We start from the raw sequence: 15332 nt of genomic DNA on the forward strand, positions 1-15332 counted from the left end.
CATATTCTTAAAGCACCTCTTAAACCATCTGGCTACAATCACAGATAATTTGCTCACCCAAATCAGAAGGTTCCGGAAGAAGAGCTAGTAACTGCGGTCTTACCAGGGTACAAACCTGTGACAGGGCTGTGTGGCTTTCCTATGACATGGCCAATGCATTCATTCATCAAGGCCTGTAAGCTCTAGGAACCAACGGAAAATGGGAGAGGGGAAGACAAAGAATGTGTATTCTTTTAATTACATAAGTAGCCCAAATGAAGCTTTCCATGCATTTAAAAGAAACATACTATCCTTAGTAAATATTTTCAGTTAGTTTAAAAGAAACTAAAGATAATCATAAAATAAACATAAATTCTACATAATTTAAAATAATATAGCATACAATTCCGTTTTTATCAATAAAAGCAAATTAGCTTTCGACTTCCCATAATGCAATGACTGTGCACAAGCAAGGGACTTTTTATGTATAGTGTTTGGAGGATAAAATTCACATTTTGAACATCTTTTGATCAGATGGAATTTATGAGAATAACGATGGTAATATTCAATTTTTGGCATTATGCTCTCAAATGACTCATGCTGAAATGAATTAGCTAATCTCTATTCTTTATTAAACTGCCAAAAAGCAGCAACTAAGTCAGCATTTTTCAAAACACAAAACTAACAGATATTTTACAAGTGCTAGTGTTTATAACGATACGGTGACTTAGCTGAATACTGTTACAGAAAGAAAAGAGCAATGAGTATCTTTCTATGTTACAGTGTTTTAACTTCTCAGCATTATCATTACAATTATGTAGAAAAGATTTAAGAACCACTATTAAATATTTTTTTAAATGCACAATCAAGGAATAGACACTGATCAAATTACTCCTTTTGAAATGAAAAAACTTTTAGAAGATTCCATACCAAGAAGTCATCTTCTGGTAAAGCTGAAATAAAGGCAGGTTCAATGGCCTGTAGAAAATCAAATCCTTGAGTTGCCCACCTAGTATATGAAAAAGTTCAATAATCACAGAACAATCAAGAAAAGACTTTAGCAGTTTTAGATTATATAGCACTAAAAAGTAATCCAATTGGAAAATTACTATCTAACACAAAACATATTTTTGTCTCTATATAAATATCTGGGGTTGAATAAATTTATAGTGTGGTCCTTTGGGAGAAAAGGACAACATGACCTCTAATAAAAGAATTGGCTACCAATTTGTTCACCATTTATACTGAATAACAGGCTTAAATTTCATTAGGGAGGAAAAAAAGATGAGCAATCAGGAAGACCTGGTCCAGGAAGAACTGAACTCCCTCAAAAATAACTGAGTTTGGAACAAACTTTTAAAAAACAAAAGTTTTCCAAGAGTTATGGGGCTTTCTTTGTAAATATTTTTGTTTAAAAAAAAAAAAAAGAAAGAAAGAAAAGAAAAAAACTGATCAAAGAATTCAGAATGCTAGTCTTTGTGCCATTTGCTGAAAAATTCCATGTACTATATGAGCACGAAATACCAATCCCACATGACTCACGAATGAAACACGCCTACTTGGTCATTACCTGGGTCTTGTACCTCTACCACTCTCACATTTAGTTAGGACGTAATTCATCCATTTCCGGGCAAAGCTTATATATTTGTCTCCTATCTTCTGTTTAAACTCCCCAGACATCAAACAAACAACTTCTTTATGATACTGTAAGAAGATTTTATGTATATCAAAATTAAGATTTATAGAAATACCCAAACACTATAATGTCATGTCTATTTCAAATGTCATTTTCTAAAACGAAAAGCAAATCCAATTAAAATGTACGTATTCTGGAAAAAAAAAAGTACAGATGAGTTACAGAGCAGAGCATCTCAAAATGCAGTTTCATAATTGCTTTATTAAATTAAAAAAACCACTAAATCAAGAAGTGCTTTTATGATATTATACATCTCCTAAAAAAGGTTTTAAAATGTAAGTAGGTTCAGTTAGCACAAGATAAAAATTGGGCGACTATCTGACAGTTTAAACTAACATTTCCAAGATTCAGCAGAGGATACAAGACGCCATGCTTTACTAAGATGTGATTACAATTATTTATCAAATTTGCTGTACAAGAGTTATAACACTTTGTGTAAGCAAGTTACAAAGCAACTGCTAAATCGTATTGTTTCCCTCCTATACTGTACTTACCTCAAACCCAAAATTATATCCCTGAATCATTGCTTCTCGGTAGTACTGCTGCAGCGTGACAGATTCCGATTCATCGACTTCAGCATCAAATTCTGATGTGAACATGTGGTCCACTCGGTCAATAGCATCACTTATCCTGTTACACAGCTCTAACGCATCATTCTAAAGAGTCGCAAACCATGATTATTCCACAATGAAGCAAACCACATAACACATTGTATTCTAAAGGACGATTTCTTCATCATCACATCGACATTAACCACTGCAAAATATCTCAGCCATATAAACTTGCATATAATTGTGCCTAAGAGTCTCCCACTGAGTACCTCTTTGTTGCTCAGATGTGGCCCTCTGTCTCTAACTAAGCCACCTTGGCAGGTGAACTCACTGCCCTCCCCGCTACGTGGGACCCGACTCCCAGGGGTGTACATCTCCCCGGCAACCCAGGATATGACTCCCAGGGATGAATCTGGACCCGGCATCATGGGATTGACAATATCTTCTTGACCAAAAGGGGGATGTAAAATAAGATGAAATAGTTTCAATGGCTGAGAGATTTCAAATGGAGTCGAGAGGTCACTCTGGTGGACGTTCTTATGCACTATATAGAGAGCACCTCTTAGGTTTCAATGTATTGGAATAGCTAGAAGTAAATACCTGAAACTACCAAACTCCAACCCAGTAGTCTGGACTACTGAAGACGATTAAATAATAATGTAGATTACAAGAGGTGACAGTGTGATTTTGAAAACCTTGTGGATCACACTCCCTTTATCTAGTGTATGGATGGATGAGTAGAAAAATGGGGATAAAAACTAAATGACAAATAGGGTGGGATGGGGGAGACGGTTTGGGTGTTCTTTTTTCACTTTTACTTTTTATTCTTATTCTGATTCTTTCTGATGTAAGGAAAATGTTCAGAAATAGATTGTGGTGATGAACACATAACTATATGATCTTACTGCGAACAGCTGATTGTATACCATGGTTGATTGTATGGTATGTGAATATATTTCAATAAAACTGAATTAAAAAAAAAATCTCAGCCATATTATTTTGGTTCTTCAAAAGGAAAGAGCAAATATAGAGGAGGTTATATTATTTTCATTTTTATTTGTATTAGGCATCCTTTAACATCAAGAAATGGGTCCTTATGAAATACAAAAGGAAAAAAAATCAATTTAAAATGATAATGCCTAATTCTAATCTTGTCTTTGAATAGATACTTGTGACTTCAATATTTTCACCTATGAACCACAAGCTGTGTTTTTATCCCCCCTGGGCTGTTGCTTAAGCTGGTTTCAATTCCACAGAGTGAAAACACAATAAATTTCTTAATGTCCTCCACGATGTTAACAATCAGGACTGTCCTTATTCCCCTGGCAGCACACAGTTCAGAGGTTCTCGACCAGGGACAATGTCAGGAAGCATTCTGATTGTTATGACAGAGGCAGTACTACCGGCATCAAGTGGGCAGAGGCCAGAGATGTGACTAAAAATCCTACAATGCACAGGACAGCCCTCCACAACAAAGAATTGTACGGTCCCAAATATCCATAGTACTGAGTCTGAACCTAGTTCTAGCTTTCATTGCCTTTCAAAGAAATAATGCAACCGGTCTACCTCTACACCTTGCCCCTTAGACACACACCTATATGTACACATGGTCTCCATCATGTAATCTCCCCTACACGGTGCCACCAAAATATTCTCCCCAAAGCCAAGTGTGCCAGTTTGGATCCCCCCAAAACACCATGTTCTTTAATGAAATCTTGTGGAGGCAGACATATTAAGTGTTGATTAGGTTGGAATCCATTGAGTGTTTCCATGGAGATGTGACTCAGTCAACTATGGGCAAGACCTTTGGAATATTTCCATGGAGGTGTTACCCCACCCATTCAGGGTGGGTCTTAATTAAATCACTGGGGCCAGATAAAAGAGCTGACAAACAGAAGGAACTTAGAGCTGCAGCTGAGAGACACGTTTTGAAGACAGCTGTTGAAAGCTGACACTGACATTTTGGAGAACACCATTTTGAAACGCAACCTGGGAGCAAGCAGACACCAGAGACATGCCTTCCCAGCTAACAGAGGTTTTTGGATGCCAATGGCCTTTCTCCAGTGAAGATACTCTATTGTTGATGCCTTACCTTGGACACTTTATGGCCTTAGACTATAATTTTGTAACCAAATAAACCCCCTTTATAAGAACCAATCCATTTCTGATGTTCTGCAAAATGGCAGCATTAGCAAACTGGAACACCAAGTTTCCTATACCTACTCTTAAAATCTTCAGCAACTCCCCAATGCTTAGAAAATAAAGCCCAAAGTCTCTATAAACAATCTGATTTTTTATCATATTATTTTACCAACCTTATCTCCTACTATGTTCCAGTGAGGACACCAAGATCTGGACATTTCAGACTGTGATATTCAGTGCACATGCCCTTAACCTTGAACCAAAACTCAAATGCTCCTTTGTCTGTGCACTCCCAATGTGCAACTTCTGGAATTCTCTGGTGCTGAAATGCCACTGGATGCTCTCAGTGGGATCTAATCTCTCCTTCTCCTGTACTTTCATGTAGAGTTCTGGTCCTTAAGGCTATAAATACCTTAAGTGCCAGAAGAGTCAATATTTTATATAATGTTGTATTCTCCACAGAGTCCATTAACAAAAAACTAAAAGAAAAGACAAAAGTCCCCTGGCCTGTTATTAGGGTGGGGTTAAGTCTATAAGAGAGAGAAGTTAAATATTTAGTTAGTAAATGTATACAGATAAATGAGACAAATAAAATTGACAGAAGAAAAACAAATGTTTATCAAAGTACTTGTAATTTCAGGGCGAGCTTCTTCAAGGATTCAAGTTTTAACTAAATGCATGGCCTGTGGAAACTAAGGAATGAGATTAAGATGTAATGAGGTACAAAATAGAAAATGTTGAAAATAAGAGATAATGGGAGAAGCTAGGCTTGGGTTTATAGCAAACTCTGAAAGCATCTGTGTTATCTACAATTTGCTTTTTACATTGTGGTCAATTTGGCTGAACTATTTGTTGAATGAAGAAATACATAAACCTTCTTTTAAATTAGTTTGATATGGAGTGCCTCTTCTAAACTTTGGTAGTTGCAAAAGGAGAAAGAGACTAGCAATGAAGAAATCTAAATTCCACCTCAACTTTGCTACTAACCAGCTATGACACCATTACGAAGTTAACTGCTCAATTTTCTATTTCTCCCAATTCTAACATACTATAGTCCAGGAATGTATTTTTAGTTTCAACATATATTTTAGTTCAGTTTAGGAAACTATGTGTGTGTGTGGGGGGGGGGGGGTAGAAAGTGGGAAGGAAAATTTAAGAGCTCAAATTCCTTGAATGATTTTACATTATAACATACCGATCCTTTCCTAACATTTCATCCAAAAGGAAATAAATTAGCTAAGATAGAATTGATGGTGAAATACCTTTAGCTGTTGCAAAGCTTTGGCAATGACTGGCTGACTGGATGTCTGCTCCTGGCGTAAAGTCATGAGTCCTTCAATGGACTGCTGGAAAGCTTTGCTCTGAATTGTGAGATGGGCAGACTGCATGACAACTAGTAAAAGATTATTCCCTGGAGGAAAAGCAAACATAGGGCATTAAAAACAGACCCCTTTACGTTTTCCCATTCTAGTTCAACCCCCAGGCCAAAAACAATACCATCCCCCACTAGGATGGATTTTTTTTTAAAAGGGAAAGGAAAGAAAGGGAAATTAAGTATTGGTGAGGATGTGGAGAAATAGGAAACCCTGTGCATTGTTAGTGGGAATTTAAGATTGTGCAGCCACAGTGGAAAACAGTTTGGCGGTTCCTCAGAAAGTTAAACATAGTGACCCAGTAATTCCACTTCTACGTACACACCCCAAAGAACTGAAAACAGGAACTCTTAACAGATTAGTTGTATGGCAATGTTCATAGCAGCATTATTCACTATAGTCAAAAGTAGAAGCAATTCAACTGTCCATTCACAGATGCATGGATAAACAAAATGTGGCATATACACACAATGGAAGATTATTCAGCCATGAAAAGGAAAGAAGTTCTGATACACAGCACAACATGGATGAACCCTGAAGACATCATGTTGAGTGAAAAGAGCCAGACACAAAAGGACAAATATTGTATGATTCTCACTTACATGACATACTTAGAAGAAGCAAATTCGCAGATGCAGAAAGTAGATTATGGGTTACCAGGGGTGGGAGGAGTGATGGGGAATGTAATGGATTGAATCATGCCCCCCACAAAGATATATTCAAGTCCTATCCCCTGGTCCTCTGCATGTGAACTTAATTGTAAATAAGATCTTCAAAGACCCTATTAATTAAGGTGAAGTCAAATTGAATACAATATAACTGGGAGCCTTATAAGCAGAAGAAATTTAAACACAGTAGTAGGAGGGAGTAGGAGAGAAAAACAAGACAGATGGCCATGTGACAGAGGTAGAGATTGAGTTATGGATTGTCAGCAAGCCAATAATAACACTACAGACTTCAGAGAAAGTGGGATTCTGCTGATAACCTTGATTTTGGACTTCCAGCATCCAAAACTATATGACAGTAAATTCCTGTTGTTAAGCCCAGTAGTCTCTGGTATTTGTTACAGAAGCCCTAGAAAACTAAGACAGGGAGTTATTGCCTAATTGGTATGGAATGGATCAAGTTTGGGGTGATGAAAAAGTTCTGGTAATGAATGTTGGGGATGGTAGCATGGTTACAGGTAAATGTAATTAATATCACTGAATTGTACAATGAAAGTGGTTAAAATGGGAAACTCTGTGCTGTATATATGTTACTACAATAAAAAATGAAAATAACACAGCAACAACAACAACAAAAATGAAACAAAAGGAAATAAAACAAATTCTCAAGCCAGCAAGCAGTGTTGAAGTGAGGCTGCTCCCACGGAGCAGCTCCCTGCAGTAAGCACTGCTGTCCAGTGAGGTCTTCTGTATGATGTCAGTGAGGTCTTCTGCATGATGGAGAAGGGCCCCAAGGCACGGATCCCAGTGGCTAACTAGAGAGGAAGAGATAGACTACCAGGTGCCACCGAAAGGACAGGACCAGAGCACTCAACAGAATGCTCTTGTAGATATTTCACTAGCACAGCCCGAATCCCAAGATTCTTGCTGTAAAGTATTCACAGCATAACCACAGAGTCAGCTTAAATACTCACTGGCACCCGCACTTCAAGCCCTTTGTAACCCAATACCATCAAGTTATTAGATGCATACTACAAACAGCTCAGTGTAGGGGAGACAGCACAGACTTTGGACATCTGAATTTTATCCCACTCTTACCTCACTCTTGTCACTACACTATGGAATCACTTTGCTTGACTTCCAAAGAATTTGGTCTAAATTTCTAAAGTTCCTTTCAACTCTGATATTCTACCAATCTGTCTATTCATAATAGTGTTTATCACACTTTGTCATTGCACTTAAATTCTATTGAGAACACAGAAAACTGTTACAGAATGTTTTTATATAGAAATAAAATTCCATGTATCCAAGGTCTCCAATAATTCACATGGAATTATACTAAAGTTTGCCTTTGCAGAATCAATCCACATAACTGTTGGAAATAACACAGAAAAGAAAAGCTGGCTTAAATTACTTAGGAATCCAAGCTATTTACAAGTAGCCATTCAAATGTAACTGCAATCTTAGTAGAAATAGTTAATTTATATTCAGTAATACCTATAAGTTTCCAAAGAATATATACTCTTGATGCTATGCAGGTTATAGTCACTGAATAGTCTACATAGTAATCCATCCTGTTATTCAGATTCTTCTCTAAACCAAACTGCATCCCCCTGACTAGTAATAATTTGTGATTTTTTACTATATGAATGTATTTACAGTCTTGAGTTAGTCACATTATCAGGATGACACTACAAAACTTGCTTGTGAAAGCCAAAAATATCTTTTAAGTACTAGCATATAACACTATGTAAAAGTCTAGTTCTTGTCAATTCTATAAGGATATAAAGATATATTTATTTCAAAGAACTCTACAAATTATACTTTTCACAAATTTACTACTTACTCACCCCATGATATTCAATTCTAGAGATTTCTGTCCACATTCCCAGAATATAGATGCTAATATTTAAATATAATTGATATTTTTACATATTATCCATTAAAGCCAAAAGTCAAATTATTTTTTGATTATACCTATTACTGCTTTCCTCCATTAGTAGAGATAGTAAAGAATAAGTTAGAGTGCCTTCTTAAACTGTTTAAATTTAAGATTTTTTAAATGTTTAACTCAGGCTACTACTTATAAATCTTGAACTCACAGTTAAGTATTAGAGATCGCAAATCAAAAAATAAGTGCATGGTGTTTGTTTCCTTGGTTACCTATCTTCACTGTAACACCACCAAAAAAGCACACAATAAATATTCATCAAAAAAAAAAAAATGACATAGCACATTTAGATGAGAAACATCTCAAAACTATAAGGTGTAAGGCAGAGAATGCTACTGTGGATCATGTATTTCAATTTCATAGACTGACACCCTAATGAAAATAAAGGCTCAATTTGATAAAGAAAAAAAAAATCTAAGATAATAGATTTAACAGCTAGCCCAAGGATACAAACAAATATTTACATATGAAGATGTTCATCAGAGGTCTATAAAGAAAAGTAGTAATTACTGGTAACTAGTTATTTTTCCAACAATAGAAGGGTGATAAAACAAATTATGGCATCTATACTGATGGAATATTATCCAACTACTCAATACAGTGTTTTTAGAAATGTTTTAATGATGTGTGGGAATATGTTTATTATGATATGCGGGTAGCTGAGCTTGTGCCTCGACTTACCAGGCCTGGGCCAGGGGACCTGATATCACCCCCTGGGGAGGGTAGTAGGTACGGGCGTGAGTGCCCTCTGCAGCCCCCCCGAGCCTGGGGAGCGAGGTCAAGGCAGCTCCCTTTTCCTCACCCAAAATGCCACTGGCAGGGGAGGCTTGCCGGAGGAAACCGCCTTTCTCCCAACTGCCCTTTCCCCACTTCCTTATCTTACCCACATACTCCCTTGTGCCAAGGCCACTCCTGCCACCGCCAGTGCGCATGCACCGTGGCAAAAACAACCCCCGCCCGCTGCAATGGCTCCTGCGTCCTCTCAGAACCAATCCTAGCCCCTCTTCCTTCAGTATTGCCATTTTAGGCTACTTCACCTCCTTTCCAGCCCTGCCCCTCTTACCAGCCTATATAACCTGTAATCACCCCTGAATAAATCTCTTTGGCGCATACTCCTACTGGATGAAGAGTGTTTTTGTCCTTATCGCCGCCCTCCATACCTTGCACGCCTCTCGCCGAGGACCCGGCCACGTCCTCCGCCTCGCCCTCGCCTCTGGGAAAGAGCCCCCGCCGCCGGTACCCTTTAAGCAGCCCCGAGAGCTGAGGGCTCGGCTACCGGCCGCCACTCCCCCTAGAAGCAGTAACCCCGACCGCAATGATATATTGTGATTTTTTAAAAGCTGAATTTAAAGTTGCATGCATACATAAATGAACCATATTAAAAAGTGCATACCTATCTTTTGTGTATGTGCATGCATTTTTTTATGCACAAGACAAAGACTTTAAGGACATATATGAGAATGGTTATTTGTGAGTGGCAGGATTATGGATAACACTTATTCCTTCTTGTATTTTCCAAATTTTCCATGATGGGCATGGCATGTACTGTTTAAGCAAAGGGAATAAATATTTATATATTTTTAAAACTACCATAACCAAAAACAGATTGCACTTGGAGTAAATAAAAACGGATTTTCCTGACTGCCTAGTCTACCAAAACACACTCTGGCAACAGTTAGTACAGTTTTATAAATAACTCGTATTATAAAAAGCTAAATACTTTAAGTATGCATACATTTCCTCTTTTTAAAGTTTTATTTCACACTTTCATAAATGCCTACAGATGTTAAGACCAGCAGGCAAAGTTTCTGGGGCAGAGGGAAGATTCGAAGGCAGTAATTAATGTGGTAAATTGAGGACCTGAGATAAGGCCAATAAGGCTAGTGGTGAGCAAGGGCAAGAGTGGGAGGAGCAGAGGTGGAGAGAGAGAGGCCAGGACCTCTACATAAACAGGAAGATGGAGCATTTTAAGCAAAGGAACAGTGGATCTAAGTTTTTAAAAAAAAATCTCTCTTACTTCTATATGCATTTAAGAGTGAAAACAAGGAGCAGTTCACAGACCAACACAGTCATCTAGGGTGGAGATACTCAGTGGTATAAATTAGGACAACAGTGAAGATGAGGGAAGTAACTATTACAGAATACCTTCTGAAAGTACAGACATCAGAATTTGCTTTGTGCATGGAAGAGTGAGGGAAAAAGACAAACGGAGACCAGCAACCCCTAGATGGAAGCAGAAGCACATTATGCTTCTAGGATAAGAACTACTAGGTTGGAATGGATGGGAAAGAGGGCAGAAGAGTCCAGATATGGTGGAAGAGTGTGGACCAAGGCCACAGGATTTTGCAGGCATGACATCTTTGACGTATCTCAGAACTCTAAGGAGTTCAACACTCCAGGAGCAAAGTGTGTGTGTGTACTGGGGCAGCATGTGAGGATGGAAAACGCAGAAAAAGGGTCATTTACCCAAAATACTCAAGACTTGACAGGGTTAGTGATTAGTTGGAAGAGGGGAAGGACTGAACTTATTTTAACTGTCACATTTCTGGTTCGAAGAATTGAGTGGATGGCATGCTATTCACTAAGACAGGGAATATAAGACAGCAGATTTGTAGGAGTCAAGGGAGACAGTCATTTCCTTTCTGGTCAGAGTGGTTTTGAGGTGTGTGATAATGAAACTCCCATTATCACTGGCCATGAGTGAAATGCAGGTAACACTAGGTTTCTTAGAGTTTTAATTAATGTGTTATATAAATTTTCATTGATTCTTGTTAGGTAGGCAGGTGATAGTCTTTACTGAAACAATGAAAACTGAATAACCAGTAAATCAGAGTACTTGGAGAAGTGGGATTTCTGGAGCTATTAATTAAATAAGATAACTTCTTTTAGCTCATGGGCATATATCTAACTACATGACTGAACTAAGAAAAGGTGTAAATAGAATATATGGTTTACTTCAAATATTCAGTACAATTTAATGTACTTATAGAACTTCATGGCATCTTTTAGTACAAGTTATGCTGCAAAATTATCTATTTAAAAAATCAAGGCATAATTTGGGGAACTGTATACTTGAGACTACTATGGTAGTTAAACTAATCATTCACAAGCTGCTAATAATTCATTTTTTCTAAAAAGTATGACTTAAAATAATGCTAAAGGTGCGGGGTCAGAGCAGTGGGCATGGAAATTGGGAGGAAGACACACCTGCATGCTTCTCAGGGTATCAACCGTCTCCACCTGAGGCACAACTTTGACAGGCTGCTCTTCCCACGTGCCCCAGACATCATCTGAATCATGATTTTTGGTCAACAGCAGAAAGGCATCAATTAGTACTTCATCTGAATCTTTAGAACAGTCCTTTCCTGCGGCTGCATTGAGTAACTGCAGTATAATACTCTTCTCCTCAGCGAGAGTGTTTGGAACAAATACTTGCAAGTTTTCTAACCCAGGAATTTGTATCTGGAAAAGAAAATAAACCAAAAATCTTATATTAGGAACACCATTCATTACAGAAATAGGTTCTTTTAAAAAAGCAAACAAGCTGTTTAAGAGTTTCAGATTTCAAAAAATCGTTCGAACTAGGATTCTGGTTTACTCAGGAACAATGATGTAGAATATTCTTGTTTGCAACTTTTGTTGGAGAGCAACGTGATTTCATATGTTTAATTTACATGCAACTGTTGCTGACAACTAATTAAAAATGATGCATCAATTCTGAAAAGCTTTTATTAATTACCAATAATCTGAATTACTGAAGCAATTGGCATGTTTATAAAAAGAAAACAAGATGGCAATTAGTTTAAATTAAATAAACATTTACAAACCCCAAATTTAAAACACTGTAAGGAAAACATTTTTTCAAAATGGTGTGTTATAGCTCCAAGGTTCACTCTATTATATAATGACAAAGCTTTTTTTTTTTTTAGCATCAAGATTACTTCATGAAATACCACTCACAAAGGAAAGTACATAATGAATCTACTACTGAGTGTAATGTATGATGCCAATGTTACTTCATGATCTCAAACAAAGTCTACAAAACCTTTTGGCTAAAGTTATTTAAAACAAAAAGTAAGTACCAATTAAGTTAGATACAATTAGGGGTTGGTCAATTTAAAATTGCTAAGTATTTTTTTGTTTTTTCTAAAGTATACTGTGTCTCAATCCTTTGAAACACTGATTTTGTTTCTTCCATTACAGGAATTTGCGCTTTTTTTCAGCTAATTGTATTCCATTTCTTATGACTATTTTCTGATTTAATTTTTTTTTTTAATTTGGATATGGCTAATGTCATGTTACTCAAAAAAAATATTTGGAGCATCTAACTCTACATATTATACAGTTTTTATCTATTATCTTTTAATGTTTTTATATTCAGTAAAGATTCTCTGACCATTGATTTCAACTGATTTTCTGCCATCTTTTCTATTAAGTATTGAAAGATGGGTGTCCAAATATCTTACTATAATTGTGAATTTGTCTCTCACTCCATTTAGTCCTATAAGATTTTGTTTCATGCATTCTGAAGTTCTATGATTAAGTATAAGCACATTAATGATTATGCCTGAGTTGACTCATTTGCCAGTACAAAATATTCCTCTTTATCTCTGATAATACTCTGTTTCTACATGAAATCTTAAACTAACCTCTTCAGATTGAAGGAAAATGACTCTGGAAAGAAATGTGGACTTACATAAAGGAATGAAGATGCACTCTACAAAGTAAAATTCAAAATGTCCATCATTCAATAAAAAAATAACCAAAGCAAGTTTTACCTATGATTATGCTGTGATGTTTTTGGGTCAAAAGACCACAGTGACAACAGTGCCTTTTCCATCACTCCATATCAAGGGTCCATACTCTCAAAATGACTTATCACTGTTGATATTTACCTTCATCACCTGGCTGAGGTTTTATTTGCCAGGTTTCTCCAATGTAAAATTACTCTTTTTCCCCTGACCAAACTGTTTTTTGGAAGGAAGTCACTATATAGAGTCCATCCTTAAGGAATGGGGAGTTATGTTCCATCTACTTAATGGATGAGTACCTATATCAATAACTTAAAATATTTTATGGCAAAAAAATAAAAAATAAAAAATAACCAAGCAAGTAAATAGGACCAATAACCCAAAGAAAAATAAATCAAGAGAAGCAAACCCAGAAATGACAGAGATAATGGAATTAGCAGACAAGGATGTTAAAATAACTATTATAAATAAGTATTTCCTATTTTAAATGATGATGAGAGAAACAGGAAAAAAAATGATGAGAGAAACAGGAAATACTATTATAAATAAGTATTTCCTATTTTAAATGATGATGAGAGAAACAGGAAACTGGAATTTCTAGATATGAAAAACACAGACTGGATGATATCAAAAACAAATTTAGATACTGAAGAAGGAAAGATCAGTGAATGAGAATTTGAAAAATGACTAGTGAAAATATAAAGAGAGCATCAATAACCTGTGGAATAACAAGTAATCTAGCATATGTGTAATTAAAGTCTCAGAAGGAAAGGAGACAAGAGAACAGAAAAAAAAATTTTTTAAATAATGGCTGAAAAAGTATTAAATTTGATAAAACTACAGCTCTAGGGCGTCAACAAAACTCAAAGCATATAAAACATAAAGTAAACCACGCCTAAGCATGTATAACCAGATTGTTAAAAACCAGTGATAAAATCTTAAAAGCAGCCAGGGACAAAAGACACATTAAGAACATCAGCAAACTTCTCTTCAGAAATTATGTAAGCCAGAAGATAAGGAAAGAATCTTTAAAGCACTGAAAGAAAAAACAAAACAAAACAAAACCTGCCAACCTAAAATTCTATACCCAGTGAAAATATGCTTCAAATATAAAAATGAAATAAAGACTTTTTCAGACAAAAAACTAAGACAATTCATTGCCTGAAGAACAGTACTGCAAAAATTTTAAAGGAAATTCTTCAGGCAGAAAGAAAAAGGGAACAGGGAACTTTGGATTTACAAAAAAGAATGAAAAGTGTCCAAAATCATACAATGTTTTCTCGTTTTTAAAGCTCTTCAAAAATAATTGAGTGTGTAAAGCCAAAATATAACAATGTTCATAGATCAAGAGACTTAACATGGTTAAGACTGTCTGTCGTATCCAAACTCATTTGAATATATAACACAATCATAATCAAATCTCAGCAGACTTTGAAGAAACTGAAAAACTGACGTTAATATTTACACAGAAATACAAAGGTCTTAGAATACTTAAAAGAACTTTGAAAATTAAGATCAAATTGGGGACTGACACCATCTGATTCCAAGCCTTACTTGGAAAAGCAATTACTAAGGAAGGGCACTAGATTAAGAAACAAAACATCCAGAAATAAACCCACATACGTACAGTCGATTTGTAACAAAGGTACTAAGGCAACATCTGAATAAACCCATGGAAACACCTGATTAAACACATGGAAAACAGAAAACGTCAATCCCTCCTTCACACCCTATACAAAATTAAGTCAAGACTGATCACAGACCTAACATGAAAACTAAACTATATGGCTTCTGGAGGAAACACAGAAGACTGTTTCCACAATTTTGGAATAAACAGATTTCTCAGAGAGGAAGCACTAGAAATAAAAGACAAAAAAAAAAAAAGATCAATTAAAATAAGAAGTAGAGGGAAAATGATCTACTGATAAATACAACATAGATGAATCTCAAAAACATTATTTTGAGCAAAAGAAGGCAGACACAAAATATTCCACTTATATAAAATTCAAAAGCAGACAAAATCATCTGTGATGATTAAAATCAGAGACAGTGGTTGCTTTTGGAGATGGGTTGGATTGGAAGGGAGCACAAAGGAAACTGGGCCGATGAATATGTCCCATATCTTGGTAGGGGTGCAAATAATTGGGCACAAACAATTGTCAACCTCATCAGTTTTACACTTAAGACCAGTGCATCTCATTGTATAGGAATTTTACCTAAGAAA

General features: G+C 36.2%; 1 protein-coding gene across 1 annotated transcript in view; it reads right to left on the reverse strand.

Moving 5' to 3' along the window:
• The window catches only part of LOC119519960 (mitogen-activated protein kinase kinase kinase 4-like), a 73417-nt gene that overhangs the window by 30614 nt on the left and 27471 nt on the right, over positions 1-15332 (reverse strand). The window contains exons 7-12 of the mRNA XM_037817678.1: positions 11561-11819; positions 5631-5779; positions 2170-2331; positions 1550-1683; positions 910-988; positions 116-182 (exon numbers count right to left, since the gene is read on the reverse strand). Coding sequence (XP_037673606.1) covers positions 116-182; positions 910-988; positions 1550-1683; positions 2170-2331; positions 5631-5779; positions 11561-11819 — 850 coding nt within the window. The remainder of the gene's footprint in view (positions 1-115; positions 183-909; positions 989-1549; positions 1684-2169; positions 2332-5630; positions 5780-11560; positions 11820-15332) is intronic.

Source organism: Choloepus didactylus, chromosome 24 (assembly GCF_015220235.1).
Source record: "Choloepus didactylus isolate mChoDid1 chromosome 24, mChoDid1.pri, whole genome shotgun sequence".
Lineage (NCBI taxonomy): Eukaryota > Metazoa > Chordata > Mammalia > Pilosa > Megalonychidae > Choloepus > Choloepus didactylus.